Source organism: Mirounga leonina, unplaced genomic scaffold (genome assembly GCF_011800145.1).
Source record: "Mirounga leonina isolate KUSES-001 unplaced genomic scaffold, KU_Mleo_1.0 Mir_127, whole genome shotgun sequence".
Lineage (NCBI taxonomy): Eukaryota > Metazoa > Chordata > Mammalia > Carnivora > Phocidae > Mirounga > Mirounga leonina.
Genome location: NW_023270316.1, coordinates 33644928 through 33666943, shown reverse-complemented (window position 1 = coordinate 33666943; position 22016 = coordinate 33644928). Strand labels below are relative to the sequence as shown.

At 37.4% G+C, this 22016-nt stretch overlaps 1 protein-coding gene across 1 annotated transcript in view; it reads left to right on the top strand.

Moving 5' to 3' along the window:
- PIBF1 (progesterone immunomodulatory binding factor 1) overlaps positions 1-19486 on the top strand; it is a 212822-nt gene extending 193336 nt beyond the window's left edge. Inside the window, exons 17-18 of the mRNA XM_035003244.1 lie at positions 10367-10540; positions 19192-19486. Of these exons, the coding sequence (XP_034859135.1) occupies positions 10367-10540; positions 19192-19242 (225 nt within the window). The 3' untranslated portion in view covers positions 19243-19486. The remainder of the gene's footprint in view (positions 1-10366; positions 10541-19191) is intronic.
- The last annotated feature ends 2530 nt before the right edge of the window (positions 19487-22016 follow it).

Sequence of the window (22016 nt, the reverse complement as noted above, 5' to 3'; positions counted from 1 at the left end):
GTATGCCAGAACCATGTGGCGCCTGGGTGGCTCAGTTGGTTAAGCGACTGCCTTCAGCTCAGATCATGATCCCGGAGTCCCGGGATCGAGTCCCGCATCGGGCTCCCTGCTCGGCAGGGAGTCTGCTTCTCCTTCTGACCCTCCCCCCTCTCATGTGCTCTCTCTCTCATTCTCTCTCTCTCAAATAAATAAATAAAAATCTTTAAAGTATGCCAGAACCAGGGGCACCTGCGTGGCTCAGTGGGTTAAGCGTCTGCCTTTGGCTCAGGTCATGATCCCAGGGTCCTGGGATAGAGCCCCGTGCTGGGCTTCCTGCTCAGCGGAGAGTCTGCTTCTCCCTTCCCCTCTGCCTCTCCCCGCCCCCCACCCCCCCCCACTTGTGCTCTCTCTCTCTCTTTCTCTCTCTCAAGTAAGAAATAAAAGTATGCCAGAACCAAGCCTATTATATATCAGTAATAATATCTTGAGTTTTTATAGCTTCTTTCTTCCAAAATGTTTAAAACATTTTCAGATCAATTATGATAGACTAACATACTTACAAATCAGTTATAGATGCTTTCAACCAAGTATATCTAGGAACTAAGGAATCAAAGAAAGGAAAAGTTTTAAATTATTCCTCCATGCTTCTGCCTTCTAGAATTTTCAGTTAATAATAAGAGTGTTTAATATTTATATGTGACTTTGGAATTTTTTTTTTGGTAAGATTTTATTTATTTATTTTGACTGAGACACAGCGAGAGAGGGAACACCAGCAGGGAGAGTGGGAGAGGGAGAAGCAGGCTCTCTGCTGAGCACGGAGCCCGATGTGGGGCTCAATCCCAGGACCCTGGGATCATGACCTGAGCTGAAGGCAGACGCTTAATGACTGAGCCACCCAGGCGCCCCGTAATTTTGGAATTTTTTAATACCCTTTTTTTAAGCCTCACAGAAACCTGTGATGGTCTTATACCCATTTCACAGAAGGAGCAGCTAAATCTCAGTCCATCTCGTGGAATGTTAACTCTCCTTGATTTTGAGTTGCATAAAAGACACATGAATTTCTCTTAGATTGTACTCTGTGGACCTCTATGTTTATGTGGACTTGTACAGAACTTAGTAGAACTAGGTTAAATTATTTTGATTTTCATAAGTATTTTGGCTTCTTTAATCTTTTTCATCATCTTTAAAATTACAGATATCTTTGTTGTACCTTGCAAGTGAAACTCTTATGTGAAGCAATATAATATCTGATCATAAAAGTATTTTATCTGTGTATAATGCCCTTTTAACATTTTTCACATCTCTTAGGTATCGTATAGGCTTGTTATTATCTAGTTTTTTTGATATTGTATTTTAGAATGAAATATATTTTTTCCCACCGTATTTTAGAAGTTTGGCATATTTTCTTTTAAATAGTAAGTACAGGGGCACCTGGGTGGCTCAGTTGGTTAAGCATCTGCCTTCAGCTCAGATCATGATCCCAGGGTCCTGGATTTGAGCCCCACATCGGGCTTCCTCCTCAGTGGGGAGAGCCTGCTTCTCCCTCTGCCTGCCACTCCCCTGCTTGTGCTCTCTCTCCCTCTCTCTGTCAAATAAATGAAAATCTTTTAAAAAAAAAATAGTACATTTCTCTGACTTTTTTTTTTAAATCAGTGAGGAACAAGTAAAGACCTCTTGCTATCATTTCTATCCCTGTGTTTTTATGATTCTCTTAGAATTGTAGCGGTTTTTAAGAAGCCAAACAATTCTAGAACGTGAGGAGACACACAAAACTGCAAAGCTATAAAATAGGTCTCTGGAAATGTGTGGTGGCCAGGAGAGATTAACGATATGAGGTAATTATATCATAATCCTGTCAGGTACCATATTGGCAGTATTTTGATATAAACTTAAGTCTCTGATCACGTATTAGGGAGCTAACACTACGAGAAGGCTGGGAATACAACATGGAGAAAGTACAGGCACTGGAGTGAGCAGTACTCTGGAAACAGGTCCTCAAAGTAGAGCACAGTGTTTAGAGTCTGATGTCGATGATGGAAATCAGCTAGAATATCCATCAAAACCTGTCAGATTATACTGAGATAGTAAAGGCCAGAAACTAGACAGCAACTAGATGAATACTGTTACAGAGGGAGAGCGGGGCACCAAGAGAGCATGAGTACTGGAAGGCAGAGCAGTCAGAAGTCCAAGATACACTATCCAGCAATCAGACGACGTAAAGGGTGTGTACAAGCCAATGAGAACAGAATCAAAGGGCCCACACTTCTGTTACGGCAACCATGGCAGTGATTTCAACTCAGGGGCCTACTTTATTGTGTTAATACTAGCTTCCTCTGCCTGGATCACTGTTGAGCATGACCTTAGATTATATCCAAGTTCAGGAAAGAATGTACCAGGTGATTAGTTATGTCCCTCAGGCTATGACAGCACAGTTGTCTCTCATTCATGTATATACTTGAGCTCTCGCTAAGCTTTCAGTCACAGATAAGGTATGGTTCCAAAAATGTGAATGTCATCTTAAATGCTTTAGAATAAGGAGTAGCTAGATCTTATTCCGCTCTGCTCTGGCCAAGACTCCTTTGTTTGTTGTTCTAGGCCCAAAACTTTTCAATACTAGAAGGTATTCTGAGGAGAACAATCAGGATGGTGAAAGAATTCAAGAATTCTTTTTAGTCATAATAGGTACAAATGAACTGGGGGTGTTTACAGAAGAAATGATTTCGAGAAATCTAAGAAATTCAAAGTAAGCATGTGAAAGAGGCAATAATAGACTTGTTATACATATCTCCAAAGGCTGGAATTAAAACCTAAGAGTAGAAATTATAAGGAGACTCGTTTTATTTGTTTTGTTTTGCTTTTTTTGTTGTTGTTATTGCTGTTTTGTTTTGTTTTGTTTTGTATAGAGGCCGGGTTAAATAACTTGAAGATCCCTTCCAAACCTGAACTTGTATGTGTGTATCAAAGCCTTTGATAGAAGATAGATGCACTATTTTATAAATAATGACAGCTTTGAACGCAGAAAGACCTACATTTGAAAACTGGTTTCACTTATTAGTAACTAATGGACTTGGCTAAATTTCTTAAAACCTTCTAAGCTTGTTCCTTCATCTTCAAAATTGAACTAATATTTACCTCTTGGCATTTGGAAGAGGATTAAATTATTATTTTTTTTTCTTTTTTAAGATTTTATTTATTTATTAGAGAGAGAGACAGCGAGAGAGGGAACACAAGCAGGGGGAGTGGGAGAGGGAGAAGCAGGCTTCCTGCTGAGCAGGGAGCCCGACGTGGGGCTTGATCCCAGGACCCTGAGATCATGACCTGAGCCGAAGGCAGTCGCTCAACCAACTGAGCCACCCAGGCGCCCCAAATTATTATTTTTTTTAAAGATTTATTTGAGAGAGAGAGAGAGTGAGTGCAGTGGGGGGAGAGGGAGAGGGAGAGAGAGTCTTAAGCAGCAGAGCCCGACATGGGGCTTAATCTCATGATCCTGAAACCAAGAGTCAGACACCCGACCAAAAGCACCACCCAGACGCCCCTGGAAGAGGATTAAATTATTGTATAAAATACGTAGCACAAAGCCTAGCACTTAGTAGATACTCAGTGAATGTTAGCTCTTGTCCTCTCTCTTCCTCTCCCCACACCTAAAAACTTCATATTCTCCCCTTGAGGCAAAGGGACAACCCCAGGGAAAGGTTATCCTACAAATGGGAGCAAGTTATTTCGATGGGAAGACTGAGGGAGGGACTGAAAAATAGGAGTTTGCAGTTGTAGATACTGAGAACAATTCTCTCACAGTTCTGCCATATACAAAATCTGCTTTGTCCATTGTTTAGAGTGTAGTGGCATTGACATTCAGGGTATATTTTAACATCCTCAAAAATCATGTATTAAAAATCTCTACTAAAGTATTTGTAAGTGAAATGATCTGCAGGTCTGAAATCTGCTTTGAAATATTTCAGAAAAACTGGTAAGGAAATAGATAAAACATGGTTGACAGAATAGTCTGGCAGTCCCTCAAACAACTAAACAGAGTTCCATATGACCCAGCAATCTACTCCTAGGTATATATGTTATGAAACATGTCCGCACAAACACTTGTGCATGAATGTTTATAGCAGCATTATTCACAACAGCTAAGAAATGGAAACAACCCAAATGTCCATCAGCTGATGAATGGATAAACAAAATATGGTATAGCCATACAGTAGAGTATTATTTGGCCATAAAAAGAAATGAGGTACTGATATATGTTATAACATGGATGAACCTTGAAAACATTATGCTAAGTGAAAGAAGCCAGTAACAAAAGACTACATATATTATGATTCCATTCATATGAAACATCTAGAACAGGGAAATCTATGGAGGCAGAAAGTAGATTAGTGGTTGCTTAGAGCTGGGAAGTTGAGAAGAAGGTGAGATTGAAGAGTAATTCCTAAAGGAATCCAGGTTTCTTTTTGAGGTAATAAAGTTTTAAAATTGACTATGATGTAATGTGCACATATCCATGAATATACTTAAAACCATTGAATTATACAGTTTAAATGGATGACTGTATGGTTATGAATTACATCTCACTAAAGCTGTTTTAAAAAACAATATGGACAAAATGTTGACCATTGTTACAGTTGGGCAGTAGAACTGAGAGCTTCATATATTCTTCACATATTAGAAAGTTTCCATAATAAAATGTTTTTTAAATACCCTTTCAGATGAAATTTAAATATCCAAAATATGTATGTACTTGGTTTAAAACAAGGTTGGTTTTTACCTCCTGTTTACCTCAAGTAAGAAAGATGCACAGAATTACCAGACTTGTTAACCAGGATACATTGTTATTCCTATACAGAAACACTTACATTTGACCTCCCGTGGAGCACATACTTTGCATTATACTTGTCAGAGCTATTTTCATCAAGAAATGCCATCTATGTGTCCCCTTGCCAGCATCTTTGCAGAGTTTACAACTTTCAGCAATTTATTGGCATCAGCTCTGCAATAGTGTTAAGCAGCTGCTCTGCAGTTGAGCTGTTTTAATATACCACCACTCTGTGCAAATAGTTTATATTAAATGGCCAAGATATGTGATTTGGGATTCAAGAGAGCAGTTTATCTCTTTTATAGAGATTATTTATGCAATAGGAGTCGTTATCCTCTTCCTCTTCCTCCTCCTCCTCCTCATCATCTGGAAGTTTCATAAGAATGTCCTCGCCCTTAATTCTTCCATTTTGATAGTAATTATTTTACTGCAATGTGGTTTTAATTGTTTCATTTTATTTCAGTTTTGTCCTAAGTCTCAATTGTATAGCCAGATGCAATTCTAGAGTTGTTAATTTTAATGAATGGTTCATCATTCTTGAAACTGTAATTTTTTTATGTATTTGATATACTAGATTATAACATATATACTATTAGCTCTTTGAAAAACAGCATAAAAGTGTCAGAATTAATGACTATTATTATAAATCAGACTATGTATGTAGAATAATATTTAAATATCTCAAACTAGTGGTTAAAGGGAAAGAGGATTGGGGCATGTCACTTTTACAGTATTTGAATTTTACAATGAACAGGTAATGCTTGTATAATTTTGAAAAATGGGAATTTTAAAAAATATTTTGAGAAATTAATGGAGGATTTGCCAAGAATAGGCTAAAACAGCCAAAATAAAGGACTCCAGATTAGGGCAGTCTACTTTGGAGAAGAGAGCCTGCTTTCTGCATGAGCCCTACAGTGAAGCCTACTAAACAGATTTTCTCGTCCACGTATTCAGAGAAGAGTACTCAGTTGTTTCGTTCACATGAATGAAATGAAAAACAGAAAGAAAACTTTTAATCTGGTTCTTTGTTCATAATTTGAAACACACACCAAAGACTGTCAGAAACTGGAAGAAAATTAATAATTAACACAAAAGGGAAAAATTCAGAGAAACTGACCCTGTTCTCCAAAGAAAACAAAAACAAAACTCCACAGCAGAAAAGAACTTACAAGGGGTAATTCGTTTTTTCAGAAAAATTTGAGAAAGTAGTATTTCTATAAAATAAGAAACAGAGAACAACAAAGAAAAAATTGGTGATATTTTATTTTCAAAAATTGCTAAAATTTAAAAAATTGCTAAAATAAAAATCATGAAATTATTATAAGTAAAAATGCCAGGAGAAGGGTACAGAGAGGAAGAGAGTGGGGGGAGGAGGTAATAGGGTGATGGGTATTGAGAAGGGCACATGTTGTGATAAGCACTGGGTGTCATACTTACCTAATGAATCATTGAACACTACATCAAAAACTAATTATGTACTATACAGTGGCTAACTGAACATAATAATAATAAAAAAAAAAAACTTTGGGAAAGAAAAAAAACAGAAATGAAATAAGAATCAGCTTGGCATCATAGTTCTCAGAAATTTGACTTTAGGAAACAACGAAATAATACCATCAAAGTCCTGAAGAAAAGCACAATACTTTCTTCCACAGTACCCTCTCAGAAATAATGGAACTTGCCAAGATAAATAATAAAGAAATAAAGTAATAAAAGAAATTTCAGAATAATAACTGGGCATCAGTCTTAAAAGCAGTCTACAAAATTGAACCCAGCTAATAAATAGCATGATTAAGAAGCTAGATAATCTTAGGTAATATGGGAAAAGGCATATAGTGTTTCCATCAATGAGAAAAAAAAATAATAAAAGGCAGGAACTCTAAGGAGGAGGGAAATCTCTTTTAGAAAGTCAGAGTACAAATAGGAACCCAAGTAAATGGCATGATTTTGAGCAATAGATGTGATGTAAGAAAAAGAATTCAATTGAACATGATGCTTGAAACATTCTCCTTTGAACATCAGAGGTTCCTTTCTTGTGCTTCTAATCACACTCTCTGCTCTGCAGTGAACAGTATTTGTAAGTCATTAAATATAAGTACAAATAACCCTACTGACCAATCAGAAAAGGATGGTTTAAGACCAGAGAAAAGCAGAATCAAAAGCTAGGGAAATGAAATGCAAAAGTCAAGTCCAAACAATAAGAGCAGAATCTTAAATAGGAGAAATGAGCCAATAATCAAGAGCCAGACAAGAACATGGTAAGAACCAAACCAGATCAGGAACAAACCAGAAGATCTCAAGGTGACTTCATCTTACCAAACGATTCTGTTTTGTAGTGACAAGTAAGTTTTCTAGCTCATATATGTTAATGTTGGTTTATTTATTTTTGTTTTGTCAGTCTGAGAATTGAGATCTCATAATTACAACCATTCTATTTATAATAATAATACCAATAAGAGCATGACAGTTTATGCCAAAAATGTTGGTGAAAGATCTATTAAAATATTGTCATGGATAGAAAGACTCAATATCATAAAAGTCAGTTCTTCTAAGTTTTTCTCTTAATTTAACATAAGTCCACCCCTATCTCTAAGAATAGAGCCAAAAATATATCCAAATCATTAAACATTATAACAGTGTGACATGGGTGTATGAACTGACAGACTATTGGAATAGAATTTAAAAGTCCAGGAATAAATCATCTACTTATGGAAGTTTAGTGTATGATAAAGATAAGCATCTGAAATGGGTGAGTACATAATGTTATCACAGAATAGCTTTGGGGGAAAGATGTCGAATCCACACCCTTCACCATAATCCAGGATAAACTTCAAACAGATCAGAGGTCTAAACGTTTGAAAAGGAAAAGAAAAAGAAAGCATAAAAGTAACTTGAGGAAAATGGAAGAAGAAAACACAGAGAAGGCTGTAAAATTAGAGATTGACATATTCAGCTACATGAGAATCCGAAAGTTTGGCATAGCCACACACAAAAAAAAAATGCATAAACATAGATAAAAGATAAAGAGGGGGGCCCCCACTCATATTACAAAGGGCTAAAATCTCTAACATATAAAGAGCTTCTTGACATGTGTAAGAAAATGACCAATCGCCCAGGAGAAAAATGGGCCAAGAATATCAAATACCCTTAAATATATGAAAAGCCGCTCAACCTCTCAATAGAAGAAATGCAAAATAAACATACTCACTTATCAGACTGGCGAATAGCCAAAAAGGTAACACAAGCATACATTTTATCAATTAGGAAACTGAAGCTCATTGAACCAGAGTAGATTGCCTAAGTTTACATAGTGAGTAACAGAGTCAGGAATAGATGTGTCTTTGACTTCTAACCTAATGCTAAAATATTTCCAGTACATGTGCTTGGCTTTCTGTGTGTTCAGTACATGATGGTATTGTGGATACTATTTGATGTTAAAGTGGAATTTTCATTCCCCAAATTTACCATTGGTATAAAAGGGATGGATCATTTATGTAACCCAACATAATAAAACTGAACAAAACTTTTCTACATGTTCTCTTGGTATCCACTGTAGCTGTATTTTTGTAGTGGGAATTTTATAGAACTGTGTTACTTGTACAGTGTTCTTTACCTGCATTTCAGAAACCATGCTAACATTGTCTAATGCAGCCAGAAGAATGAAAGTAGACTGTGCCAACACCCTAAATTGAGGTGATCCTAGTCTGGATGAAGCAAAGACCTATGAATTTCCCTTCTGTCTCCTGACCAGCGTCAGGAATGAGCTGTTTCCTGTAACTGCTCCTCTACCAGCAGCAGAAGGAAGGCAAAGAGAAACAAATGACGGCCTCCTCCCCAGCACTTAGGCGCCAAAGCCCTCTGCCTAATGTACCTGCACCTCCTTCCTCTTCTCCCTCCTCATCCTCATTGCCCCACCTGTCCCCTTCCCCAACAAATATGATCCCCTTTACCTTACTAATCTGTAGATTAGTAGTAGGTTGTGTTAAAGGTTATTTTTTCCTATTATTTTATCTTCATGCCAAGATACAAAAGTTAGGCAAGTAAACATAGGTTCTTTCAGAGAGAAAGTTTTCTTTCAATAGCCTGAGAGCCCATCATCTCCCCTTCCCCTTCTCCTTATAGTGGTAAATAGAAGAGGAGCTAAAATCTACCGTAATACCAGACATGTTTAAAATCAAATCAGTGATTATGTACTTCACTATGGAGAGCATATAAATGACATAACATAATCTTGAAAGCAGAAAGATCCCTCAAAAGGCTCAAATGATATTATATCAGATTGGCAGTGTCTGAAGGTGCACACATTCTCATGTGCATCCGCCAAGCCAACCCCAGGACTTCAGAAAGGAGAAAAAGGATTCTGGCACCATTTCATCCAGCTCCTCTATTGGCCCTAAGATTTGGTGGCTTGAACTCAACAGCTCTGTTTTAAAATACCCACTCAAGCTAGATGGTTCTAAATAGAACTAATGACAGCCAGGGGAAAAAAAAAAAAAGAAAGGCCTGTAGGAACTTGCTCTGACCCAGAGCTGATGTCTATAAACAGATTAGTAGAAGGGAGCAGAACAGCTCTCTGTCACCATAACTTTGGTGTCTTGGCATGAAAATGAAATAAAATAATAGGGAAAAAATGACTTCCAACATAGCCCACCACTATTCTACAGATAATAAGGTAAAGGAGAGTTTAATCTGTCCTCTCTCCACATGCTTGTATTTGATTGAATGAATTTAGTAATTAATCATAAATATCCACTAAGTAGTGTTAGATGCTAACAGTTTGACTGTGGGGAGAAATAAAAGACAAAATAGACTGAGAAGGGGAATGACTGAAAATTGTGATCTGAGCTCTTTAACAAGTTCAGCATAATTAATTCTTAGTTCAAACAGCAACTGCTAAAGCCAACTCCAGTTTTCATTTGTAAAAGAATGGGGAATGACATGACTGAAGAAATCCCGAAGTTGTATTAAACTTAAGGTTTGAACTGGTGATTAGTAGGCAAGGAAAAGAGTTTTGGACTCTTTTTCCCTACCATCTTCTTATAAAACTTCAAAAGGAAATGGGATAATTGAAGAGGAGGAAGAGAAAAAATTAAGTGCCTAAATCGTCTACTCAACAAACAGGTGTAGAAAACCTTCGGCGGAAAGTAGCTCCGCCAGTGGGTCCGAGGTTTGTCAGTTAGAATCACTTGGAGATCTTTAGAAAATTCCAAAGCCAGGGCCATCTCCTTCCCAGTTACTCACAGTCTCTGCGGGTGGGACACAGACATCAGTAGTTTTTGAAGTACCACAGGCGATCCCAATATGCAGAAAAATCAGGGGCCCACTAGAGCATGGAATGATAAATTTATCACTTACCATCCTAAAAATACTAATGGTATGAATCGATAATTATGTGCAGCATTGTACATTGACATGTTGTTAGTTTCATAGCTCTCCTCATTCATATAGTGATTGCTTCAAATGTTTCTTCTACTTCAAGAATAAAAATAAATGTTTTACCATCCATCATTTTTAGTCTGCTTGCTAAAATCACACTTGCCATTATCTTCTGTTTTCATCTATCAACAGGAATTGGCAGCAATTAAACAGATTGTCACCAATATGCGTAGTAAGCACTCTGAGGACCAGTTACTTCTTACTAAAACAGATGCAAAAAATATGACAGAGAATCATAAATCAAAGACTTTAAATGTGCCTAGAGAACATGAAGACAATATATTTATACCCAAGCCAACACTCTTTGTAAGTACAACCAATATTAACTTAGAATTTTAATATCTCTGATTTTCATAAGTATATTTAAGTTTCTTACTTCTTATTCCTATTGGTTTTAAACTAATTTTCAGTTTTATTAAAAGGCCTTGAGAGATCTATTATTAATCCCTTTTCTGAATGTATGTATTACCTACCTTACAACTGATAGTTGGTTTTTAGTTAACATATTGGACTTGCCCAGAAATGAGCCTTAATCTAGCATTTACCTCCTCCAGTCTTCAGGACTCATAGGGGAATCAGCGGGACATTTCATATAACATACAAATTTTTAATTTACCTAAGAATAAAAAGACATGCAAAATATCTCCTTCCCCCTCTTTTTGAAATTAGTATATTTTGCTCTAAGAGGTTCTTCATAAAGTACAAAACTAATCATATTAACATAAACTAAAATGCATCTTTAGGTAGAAATGTACATGTAATCATTCAAAAAACAAAAAATTAGAAAAATTTGGATTAAAAGAGAAAATACTGAAAATGTTTTAACAAGAATAAAAATAAAAAGGCAACACAATCAAAATAGTAACATTATTAAATATTACACTTTAACATGGTTTCCCATCCTTGCTTTAATTTCCCAGAAGAAATGTGATTTTTACCATCTGAACAGACACTCAAAACCAGACAGATTTTCTCTGTGATACTCTGATTTAGTGAATCCCCAGAATCTTAGTTTTTTAAAACTTCCAAGATGATTATAATAATTGGTCAAGTATGGGAGCTTCTGATCTAAGCTACTTCATTATACATTCAGATAATGCTGCTCGAGATGAATGTGATATGAGAGATTGCTTAGTGATTACATGGTTCAACATCCTTTTTTAAAAAATGACAGAGTTACAATTTAGATGGAATAAGGGGTAATTACTGTAAGGATCCATGTGGTGGTAATGGAGACTGAGCTGACAGGAGAGAGAAAACAGGAAGCCTAGATTGACCAGCCAGGAAACAAGGCAGCTATACGGATTTCCGGATTTCCGCAGCTGTGTCCCGGGATCTTTTCCTCTGGTGGTACACCAGCTTCTCTTTGTTTCTCTCCCAGTTTCTGCTTACTCATAGTTTCCACTTCCTCATTAACTTGCTCTTGGCCTCTTGTCTTGAGACATACTTCCTTCCCACATCTACTCTCTTATAACCTAGTTCTCTGTGTATTTTCCAAAAACAAGAATCTAATTGGCGCAGCGTATTTTTGTTGGGTGATACGCCTTTGTGGCAAGTCTTGGTAAGGTTATTAGCCAGGCTACTGAATGGCTGCTCTTACTAGTGAGCAGGAATCGCATGGTACCAAATAAGCTGCCTAGAGCTATTTATTCCAAAGGACCATGGCTCAGAAAGTGGGCTAAGAGGATGGCAGACAATATGATATGTCTATTATATTAAAATCTAATACATAGATGTTGATGGGATAAGTAAGGTCAGATGAAAACCACAAGATACAGCCAATTACTTAAAGCCTGTCACACCCTCTGATCTGCCTTTCTGACCCTTCTCTGTTCCAAGCAGTGAACTATTCCTTCTGACCCCGACCTCCTGCATTTCTGACTTTGGCTGATAACCTGATTCTGATATCCTGACTACAACCAGTATATAATTAACAGTAAAATTTCTCCAGTACCTCAAAATAAGGTTATTCAGTGAGAATAAAATTAGGAAGATTCAAAATATAAAGTATTAATTGGGTGGTCTTTATTTCCTTCTTTTTGCCTATGTGTGTTTTCTGGGGTTTTTTTCCTATAATAAACTTAATTTCTTTTATAATAAGGGAAAATTTTTCAAAAGAGGTATGAGCTCAGGAGCGCCTGGCTGGTTCAATCAGTAGAGCATATAGCTCTTAATCTCAGGGCCATGAGTTCAAGCCCCATGTTGGGTGTGGAGCCTACTTTAAAAAAAAAAAAAAAAAGAGGCCTGAGCTCAGCTATACCCTACTGAAAAGTGAGAGCTAATACTGGAAACCAGTCAAATCAATACTGTGTGCTAATGCAAAATTGTTAATGTGAATTGACTGGGTAACCTCTGAGCTGGTTCTAATCTGTAAAATGAGGGGGGATCATATGAAATGAGGTCTAGACATCTTTTATACTAATATGCTATTATTCTTTTCAGGCATTATAATTTTTATAGTTACTATTTTGAATATTTTCAATTTTCCATAGCAACATTTTTCTTACATCTCATCTAATCTTGTTAAAAAGGAATTTATGATGTACGTATTTGAAAATAAGAGCTAGTTATTTTATAATCTTAGTTTGGTTTTTTTTTTAAGATTTTATTTATTTATTTGACAGAGAGAGATAGTGAGAGCAGGAACACAAGCAGGGGGGCAGTGGGAGAGGGAGAAGCAGGCCTTTTGCAAGCAGGGAGCCCAATGTGGGGCTCGATCCCAGGACCCTGGGATCATGACCTGAGCCGAAGGCAGACACCCAATGACTGAGCCACCCAGGTGCCCCAATCTTACAGTTTTATAACTAAAATGGAAACATTTCTAATTTGCTTCCAGATCCTTTGGCTGAAATTATTTGCTATTGATATTTTTCCCTGATATTAAATTTAATGCTGAATAGATGGATGGATGTGTGTTCATATATGCATTGAAAAGATGAGGAAAACAAAACTGTCAATGGGGCAGTAGGGTAGAGGTAGAGCTGTGATGTAGAAGAGCTTGAGATACTTGTCTTTATATGCTTTTATATTCATATGAGCCTTTTGCAGTACCCATGTGATTATTTATATATGAAGAGAACCCCAAAAGGTGCATTTGATAGACAGCTTTCTCAAGTTCTGGCCATTAAAATCACAGATAGGGCAGAGTTGTTTTTCAGGCATTGAATGCCCAAAACAAAGACTAGATTGAGCCATGGAAGGGAAGTGCTGTAAGTATAGGAGCTGTGTTTCCATTGCCTTGCACAGCTCAGGAACAATTTGATGCTCAATAAATATTTGGAATTGAGGACTTAAAAAAGATATGGTTAGGTGCCGTCCTGATTTACTTACCTTCTTAGCTGTTAAAACTCTACTGGATGGGATACTTAAGTGTTAACGCTAAAAGGACAGGGACAGTGAAAAGCAGCAACTCCCATTGCTGTGGTTAGTGCCCAAGACTATGGTTAGTGCTACTTCTACAACGGGCAGCACCAACTCAGTCCCTTTCATTCATAATCACCCAGTTCATTCCCGCTAATCACCTGCTTTCTCTCTCAAGGTAGCTTTTAAGCTGTGCTAGCCCTTTTCTCTAGCCTTACCTTGCTCCTTTCTAGAAAAAAATTGGAGCTGTTCTAATCCTCTTTGGAGCAACTTTCCTTTTTCCTTCCAGAGCAGCATGGGACTAACTTTTGCTAGTGTTCTGCTACCATCCTTTTCCAAACCAGCATTTTTACTCAGGATTCATATCATTGTCACTATTTTCTCAATAAAAATGCAGATGTTGGGCGCCTGGGTGGCGCAGTCGTTAAGCGTCTGCCTTCGGCTCAGGTCATGGTCCCAGGGTCCTGGGATCGAGCCCCACATCGGGGCTCCCTGCTCAGTGGGGAGTCCAGTTCTCCCTCTCCCTCTGCCCCCGCTTGTGTCCCCTCTCTCGCTGTGTCTCCCTCTGTCAAATAAATAAATAAAATCTTAAAAAAAAAATGCAGATGTTAGCAATCCTGCTCTTAGTCTTTTCTCCAAGCAGATTGTCAGCATTGAAACAATAAAAACCTTAGGCTCCAGGGAGGGCAGGGAACATCACAAAATAGTAGCACCAGTACTTTGTGTATGAAGTTTCCAGATGACAGTGAGTTTATGGGAGGGTTCAGACCTTAACTTAGATTGGTTATCTCAATGGCTAGCATCTGTTGGATGGGTAAATTACATTTATGTAATGTAAATGACTATATGACCACATGACTCTGTAGAAGTGATTTAGAAGGCTACATGTGGTCATCTGGAAGACAAAAAATGTTCAAGTAAGTACAATTTAGTTCAACAGGTTTGTCCTGACTACATGCAGGAACCCTTGCTAAACATTATAGAATATTTGATCATTTTGATACAGATGAAATTGGGTGGACTACTTTTAAAGTAAAATAAGAAAATGCTAAGTGCTATGGAAATTTAAAGAAAGAATAGATACTATGATGTTGATGTGCTCCTGCAGAAAGAAAGTATTTGAGATTCGGGCCTTGAAGAATGTCTAAGATTTTGACAGGTGAAAATGAGGTTAGAGAGTGAGAAATTTCAAAGGCAGAAAAAGTACAATATTCACAAATTATTTTCTGATTTGTGCTTCTTTCCATTATTCAGTAATAGGATTCTAATATGTATTTTTTATATCTAGACTTTATTTCTTTCTTTTTTTTAAGATTTTATTTATTTATTTGACAGAGACAGAGAGAGCATACGCAGGGGGAGCGGCAGGCAGAAGGAGAGGGAGAAGCAGACTCCCCACTGAGCAAGGAGGCCAACTCAGGACTCGATCCCAGGACCCTGAGATTGTGACCTGAGCCGAAGGTGGATGCTTAACGAACTGAGCCACCCAGGCGCCCCAGGACTTTATTCCTTTCTTACTACATTCTTATCCCTGACTTCAATCACCTCATGACCCATTAACACTTTCCTTAGGACAAAAGGGGAAATAAAAGTAGATGGGATAGGGGCTCCTGGGTGGCTCAGTCGTTAAGTGTCTGCCTTCGGCTCAGGTCATGGTCCCAGGATCCTGGGATCTAGTCCCACATCTGGCTCCCTGCTCCATGGGAAGCCTGCTTCTCCTCTCCTGCCCACCCTGCTTGTGTTCCCTCTCTAGCTGTCTCTCTCTCTCTCTCTCTCTCTCTCTCTGTCAAATAAATAAATAAATAAATAAGTCTTTTAAAAAAAAAAAAGGTAGATGGGGATATACCTAGAGTAGTCAGATTCATAGAAGGAGAAAATGGACCAGTGGCTGCTAGGAACTGGGGGCATGGGGAGCTACTGTTCAACGAGGACAGAATTTCAGTTACACACGAGGAAAAGGGTGTTGTGGATGGATGGTGATGATGGTCGGACAACAATGTCAATATACTTAATGCCACTGACCTGTACACTTAAAAACGATAATGGTGGCAAATTTTATGTCATGTGTATTTTACCACAATTTAAAAATTATTTTTTCTGGGCGCCTGGGTGGCTCAGTTGGTTAAGCGACTGCCTTCGGCTCAGGTCATGATCCCGGAGTCCCGGGATCGAGTACCACATCGGGCTCCCTGTTCAGCAGGGGGTCTGCTTCCCCCTCTGCCCTCTTCCCTCTCGTGTTCTCTGTCTCTCATTCTCTCTCTCTCTCAAATAAATAAATAAAATCTTTTTTAAAAATTATTTTTTCTAAGTAGATAGGTTATAAAAACAGTTTTTCTCATCACTCATCACAAATGAATTTAGCAGTTATTTGTATTATGGTAATATAATGAATACAACTGGATGTATTAAGACAAGTGACACAGGATGCCACTCTGGGGTAGCCTTACTACAGGGTTGTGTGCTAACTCTGTGCCTCCCAACCTTTCTCAAGACATAACCACACGTTTGTGTGGCACTCCAGGTTAAATGAACTTTGCTGGTGGATTGAAGGGACCCCAGCCATCTCTGGAGGCTGAGGGGATCAACAGCTCATCATACCTATAATGCTTCCTGTGACATTTGTACTGAGACTCTGGACTCACTTTTTTTGATGATGAATCTAGATTTATCTCACCAAAGTATGCTCAGACTTCAAGATATGTAGCTATGCACATTTACATTTCAAAAAAAATAACTTTTCAGTTTCTAGCATCATGAGTTCTAATTGCAGCTTCTTCCTGATGTACTTTATCTGGTAAGCTAATTTAGAAATAAGGAATTTCTTTGTGAGCATGGAAGTAGGGCAGTGAAGGTCGAATGATACAGGACAGTCTCTCATTTAGTTGGTAGGAAAGCCAGGTCAGCTGACCTAGACTCGCTTAGGTTGGGCCCTGCCTATGAAGACTCTTTAAATATTTATTTCTGTGATTCCCAGCTTATATCTTTTTTTGGAAAACAAAGTTATATCTACTAGACAGCATCTTTCTTTTCTTTAGAGAAGTGGCACTTTTCTGGTGTTTGAACACAAATAGATTCTTAATTTCTAGCTTTTTTTCTAGATTCCAGGAATAATCCACCAGGTTTATGATATCTGTATTATCATCATTCTTTCTCATTTTAAAATACTTTCTCAGTGTGTTAGAATCCCCAAGTAATATATTAATGTTTTAGTTGACTGCTTGTCGATGACACAAAAGTACCTATCTTATCAGTTATTTATCTCCAGAATCACATTGTAACATGGTAGATTAGTCCTGGTAGGTTTCCAGTTAATCCTGTCATTTGTTTCTGCCACAGCCCTCTGAGCTCTTCCCTAAATCTGGAGTACAGTTTACTTAAGGTTTGTTAACCCTCAACTAATAATCCAAAGTCTTCACTAATTCATACTGTTTCTTTATAAAATCACAAATACAATTAACCTAAACCAGCACATAAAAATTAGAGCTATATGCCATATATACATATAAAAAGGGTTTCAATGTAATGGAACCTATGAGAGATCAAGTATCTCAAAAGTCAATTTATGCAGTGGAAAAGCAGCTAATCCCTGGAAAGAGGCACACTTGATTGTGGCAAATCTACCTCATTAACACATCTGATAAAGAATGTATTGGTGGGGAGGGGAGGCGGGAGGTGGTCTGCAGTGGACCAAACACAGATAAAAGGAGTCAGGAAGAATTGTCTGCTACTGAAATTCTTGTACTGTCCTTTTTGGATCTTAAGATTCCTTTTTAATATCGAAAGTTTCATTTATCTTCTTCCCAGGTACACAGAGCAGTAATATTTTTTGTATCAGTTCAATGAGAAAACACAGATGTACAAATTCTCTGCCCTTGACTATAAGCTTGAAGGTCTGTAGAAGCTACTTTAAGATTTTTTTTGTCCAGGAGCCACAGTTTAATTTTTTTTTTTTAAAGATTTTATTTATTTATTTGAGAGAGAGAATGAGATAGAGAGAGCATGAGAGGGGGGAGGGTCAGAGGGAGAAGCAGACTCCCCGCTGAGCAGGGAGCCCGATGCGGGACTCGATCCCAGGACCCTGGGATCATGACCTGAGCCGAAGGCAGACGCTTAACCGACTGAGCCACCTAGGCGCCCCATCTTTTTTTTTTTTTTTTTTTTTTTTTTTAAGTAGGCTCCACCCTGAGGTCAAGAGTTGCATGCTCTACCGACTGAGCCAGCCAGGAGCCTTTCTTTTACCTTAAATACTAAGGACTTTGAACTTTCTTTATAAGAAGGAAATACTGAAGTGTTTTAATACAGATTTTCACTTTAGAAAGATAAGCTTGGAAGAATTGTGGATGATTAATTGAAGAGAGAGCCAGATCAGAATTAGGAAGCTCTTGCAGGAATCAAGCCAGAAACAATGAAGGCCCAATGGGGTCAAGATAGGAACAGAATGAGTTAAGAAGATATTTCAATAAAAGCTAAGTTTTAGACTGCTTAGAATGAATGTAGTAAGTGAAAAGAAGAAATCTAGGATGAAGAAGAATGAAATATTTCTGGTTTAGATTACTGAATAAAGTGTGATACTATTCACCGAGACAGAGACTATGGAGGATTGGGAGAGTTCATTTGACATACTGAATTTCAGTCACCCATGGAGACCATCCTGTGAAAGAATCTATAGCTCAAGTTAGAGCCATAGTGTAAAGATTCGGGAGTGGAGGAGAGTCTCCCAGCTTAGTTAGTGGTAATTGGAGTTGGCCAAAGCATGAATAAGGTTAAGAGGAGCTGATCATTGAAGTCACTTCCTGCAGTTTGTACATCAACTATCAACTATAAAACAATATAAAAAAGATAAAATTACAAGCTGTCATACTTATCTATATGCCTACACATACATACATATATTTAGAACTATGGTCCTTCATAGTTTGAAGCAGATCTAAGTGGGAAAGAAGTAAACTGCATATTTATTGTAATATATCGTATAAAATAGGATGTTTTGATAGGAATCAGTGCCTTCTGTAAGAAGTTCTGAGTGCTTTCTTCTGTAACAGTCCACCTCCCCTCTTTTTTGTTACTACTCTGTACAGCAAGGCTCTTTTTAGATTGAAATGATTGAGCAGTAAAGCTAAGAAGTTCTCTGGCAAATACTTAGCAATTCAGAAGCTCAAAGTACAGTGATTTGGATCTAGTAAATTTTTAGTAAATATCCATTGCATGAATAAATATCCATATATAGACAGATAATACAAATGAAAAGATCCACGTCTTTGATTTTTTTTTTATAATTCTCTTTGAAATAAAATCAATTCATAAATACTTACCTATGTACGATATGTTAAATACAGGCTTTGAGCCAGAAAACACAGATGTATATTTTTTCTACAGACATACCAGGTGGGAGATTATTTCTGACAAAAGAGAGAACCTTGGCCCTTAAGTATCTTTCTGAATTAAGAAAAGCAATTGTTTACTGTAATTTTACATACAAAGCCCCAATATTATATAGGTACTTATTTCTCTGAACTGCCTCTCTTATTTTCCTTATAAGCATTTTACTTGATTTTTGTGGGTTTTTTTTTTTTTCTTATTTCTCTTTTTTTTAACAGACCAAAAAAGAAGCACCAGAGTGGTCTAAGAAAGAAAAGATGAAGACCTAGTGTTTTGGACGGATTTGCTCTATCATTATTTACTCCCGAAGTTCTTTCTCTGATGAACAAAAAGTTTGTCATAATCATGTACTTGGCATTTTTTTAAATGACTAAAGTTTACTTTAACTGAATGTTAAATTAACAGATTTCAGCATGATAATCAACATATATGAAGTGCAAACAATAGTATGCTTTGTATTTGGTTTTATCTGTTTTGTTACAAAATAAATATATACTCTTCTGATTTAAATTTTAGAGGTTTCATAATTCTCAATGCATTTTTAAAGTATGTGGCTTATAAATATTTGGCTAAATATTGTCATATTGGTGAGTGTATTTTCTAATTATATAAAGACTAGGTTTAAAAGTCATAACAGAAATACCAAGACACTGTACATTTTTTAAAATTCAGAATCATTTGTGAAATCTAGTAGAAGACACTACAAATGCCCAGTAATGGTGGTCAGATATCACATAAATAGGTGGATATGAATTGCTGATTGTTTCTTTTCTTTTAAAGATTTTATTTTATTTATTTATTTCACAGAGAGAGAGAGACAGCGAGAGAGAGAACACAAGCAGGGGGGAGTGGGAGAGGGAGAAGCAGGCTTCCCGCAGAGCAGGGAGCCCAATGCGGGTCTCGATCCCAGGACCCTGGGATCATGACCTGAGCCGAAGGCAGATGCTTAACGACTGAGCCACCCAGGCGCCCCTGTGATTGTTTCTTTGGACTCTGTTTTTCCTTATACTTCAGATGATCATTAATCAGTAAAATCTAGGACAAAATCTGTTATTTTATTGGTCAAGTAAAAATTTCGTGGAAAGTTTCTCATTACATTGGTGAAAACAACGCTGATTCAGATGCAGGATGGGCCAAATTTCTAGTCAGGAAAAAAAGCATTTTCTCTTTTTCTTAACATAAAATACATTCCATTTCTCATTCAAGAGATAAAACTTAAAGAAGAGGGGGAAGGAGGGAAATAGAGTAAGAAAAGAAAAAGAGGGACACCTGGGTGGCTCAGTCAGTTAAGCGGCTGCCTTCGGCCCAGGTCATGATCCCAGGGTCCTGGGATAGAGTCCCACATCAGGCTCCTTGCTCAGCAGGGAACCTGCTTCTCCCTCTCTCTCCCTCTGCTTGTGCTCTCTCTGTCAAATAAATAAAATCTTTAAAAAAAAAAAAAAGAAAAGGAAAAGAAATATACTTTTATATATCAGGTTTTCTCAACCACTATTGAACATAGTGGCTGGGTAATTTCTTTGTTCCAGGTGGGAGTGGGGGGCAGCCCTTTGCATTGCAGGATGTTTACAAGCATCTCTGGCCTCCACCACTAGATGACAGTAGCACCCCCCCAGTTGTGATAACCTAGAAATGTCTCCTGTCCCCTGGGGTAGCAAAATCACCCCCTGCATCCTAATGAAGAACCAGTGATATCAATGATTATCCTTGTAGATATGAAACAAGAATACTATCTGCTCAATGTGTTCTTTGAAAATCACAATAGTACAGAACTATTAGTTGAGTGAGAGAACAGAAAAAGCCTTTGATAGTAATATATACTTGTAAATCTGTCATTGGCCTGAAGACCCTAATCCCATTCCCCCTCCTTGTTCCATTTAGCTAAATATCTTCTAACATATGACTTTCTGCAACAAAGGTTTGTGAATATGACCTTTCTTAGGCATGCATTTTATTTTTTTAAAAAAGATTTTATTTATTTGACAGAGAGAGACACAGTGAGAGAGGGAACACAAGCAGGGGGAGTGGGAGAGGGAGAAGCAGGCTCCCCGCTGAGCAGGGAGCCCGATACGGGGCTCGATCCTAGGACCCTGGGATCATGACCTGAGCCGAAGGCAGACACTTAATGACTGAGCCACCCAGGCGCCCCTAGGCATGCATTTTAAATCCAGCATGCCTGTATAATTCATTAAAACTAAATTAACTCGTAGACATAATTTGTTTCCTTCTAAAATGATAGAAGAAAATGTCTTATTTTCAATTCTAATTATAAATCTAAAAGCATTTTATGATTTACTTTAGTCAGTTCATTATTATATGATATTATAATATAAAGGAATACTGATTGATTATCCAGGTTAAAGTAATGGTGTGGACAAGGGCACAGAAGTAGGAAAATTAGGAGCTCATTTAAGAAATAGAAACTACAGTGATGAAGAAATTGAGGAAGTCTTCCTCGCTCCAAATCCTTAATTTTTTTTCCCCTCTTCCTTTCATTTCTAGATGTAATTACTTAAAAAAAAAAGTTGCTACTATCATTTCTTACCATAATATCTATTAATAAATCTCAGAGTTAGATTGGTTTTTTATTGAATTATATTTGACATACTATAACAGTTTCAGGTGTACAACATAGTGAGTTGATGTTTTTATACATTATGAAATGACCACCACAATAGGTCTAGTTACCCTCTGTCACCATACGAAGTTAATACAGCATTATTGACTATATTCCCTAGTTGTACATTACATCCCAGGGACTTATTTATTTTATAACTGGAAGTTTGTACCTCTTAATCCCTGTTGCCTCTTTCACCCGACCCTTAATCTCCTGATAGATTGTGATATGAAAGCCTCTTGGAAGACCTTTGTGGGTTTCTAATTCAGATGTCACGCCTTCCAGAAAGCCTTATCTGTCCTACCATAATAATCTGTATTAAGTTCTCTGTACTTTATATCTCTTCAACTCTGTTTACCATATTTTATAATAATTGTTTATACTTGTCCATTTCCTTGAAGGCAAGAATTGTTTCTTAACGCTTTTGTT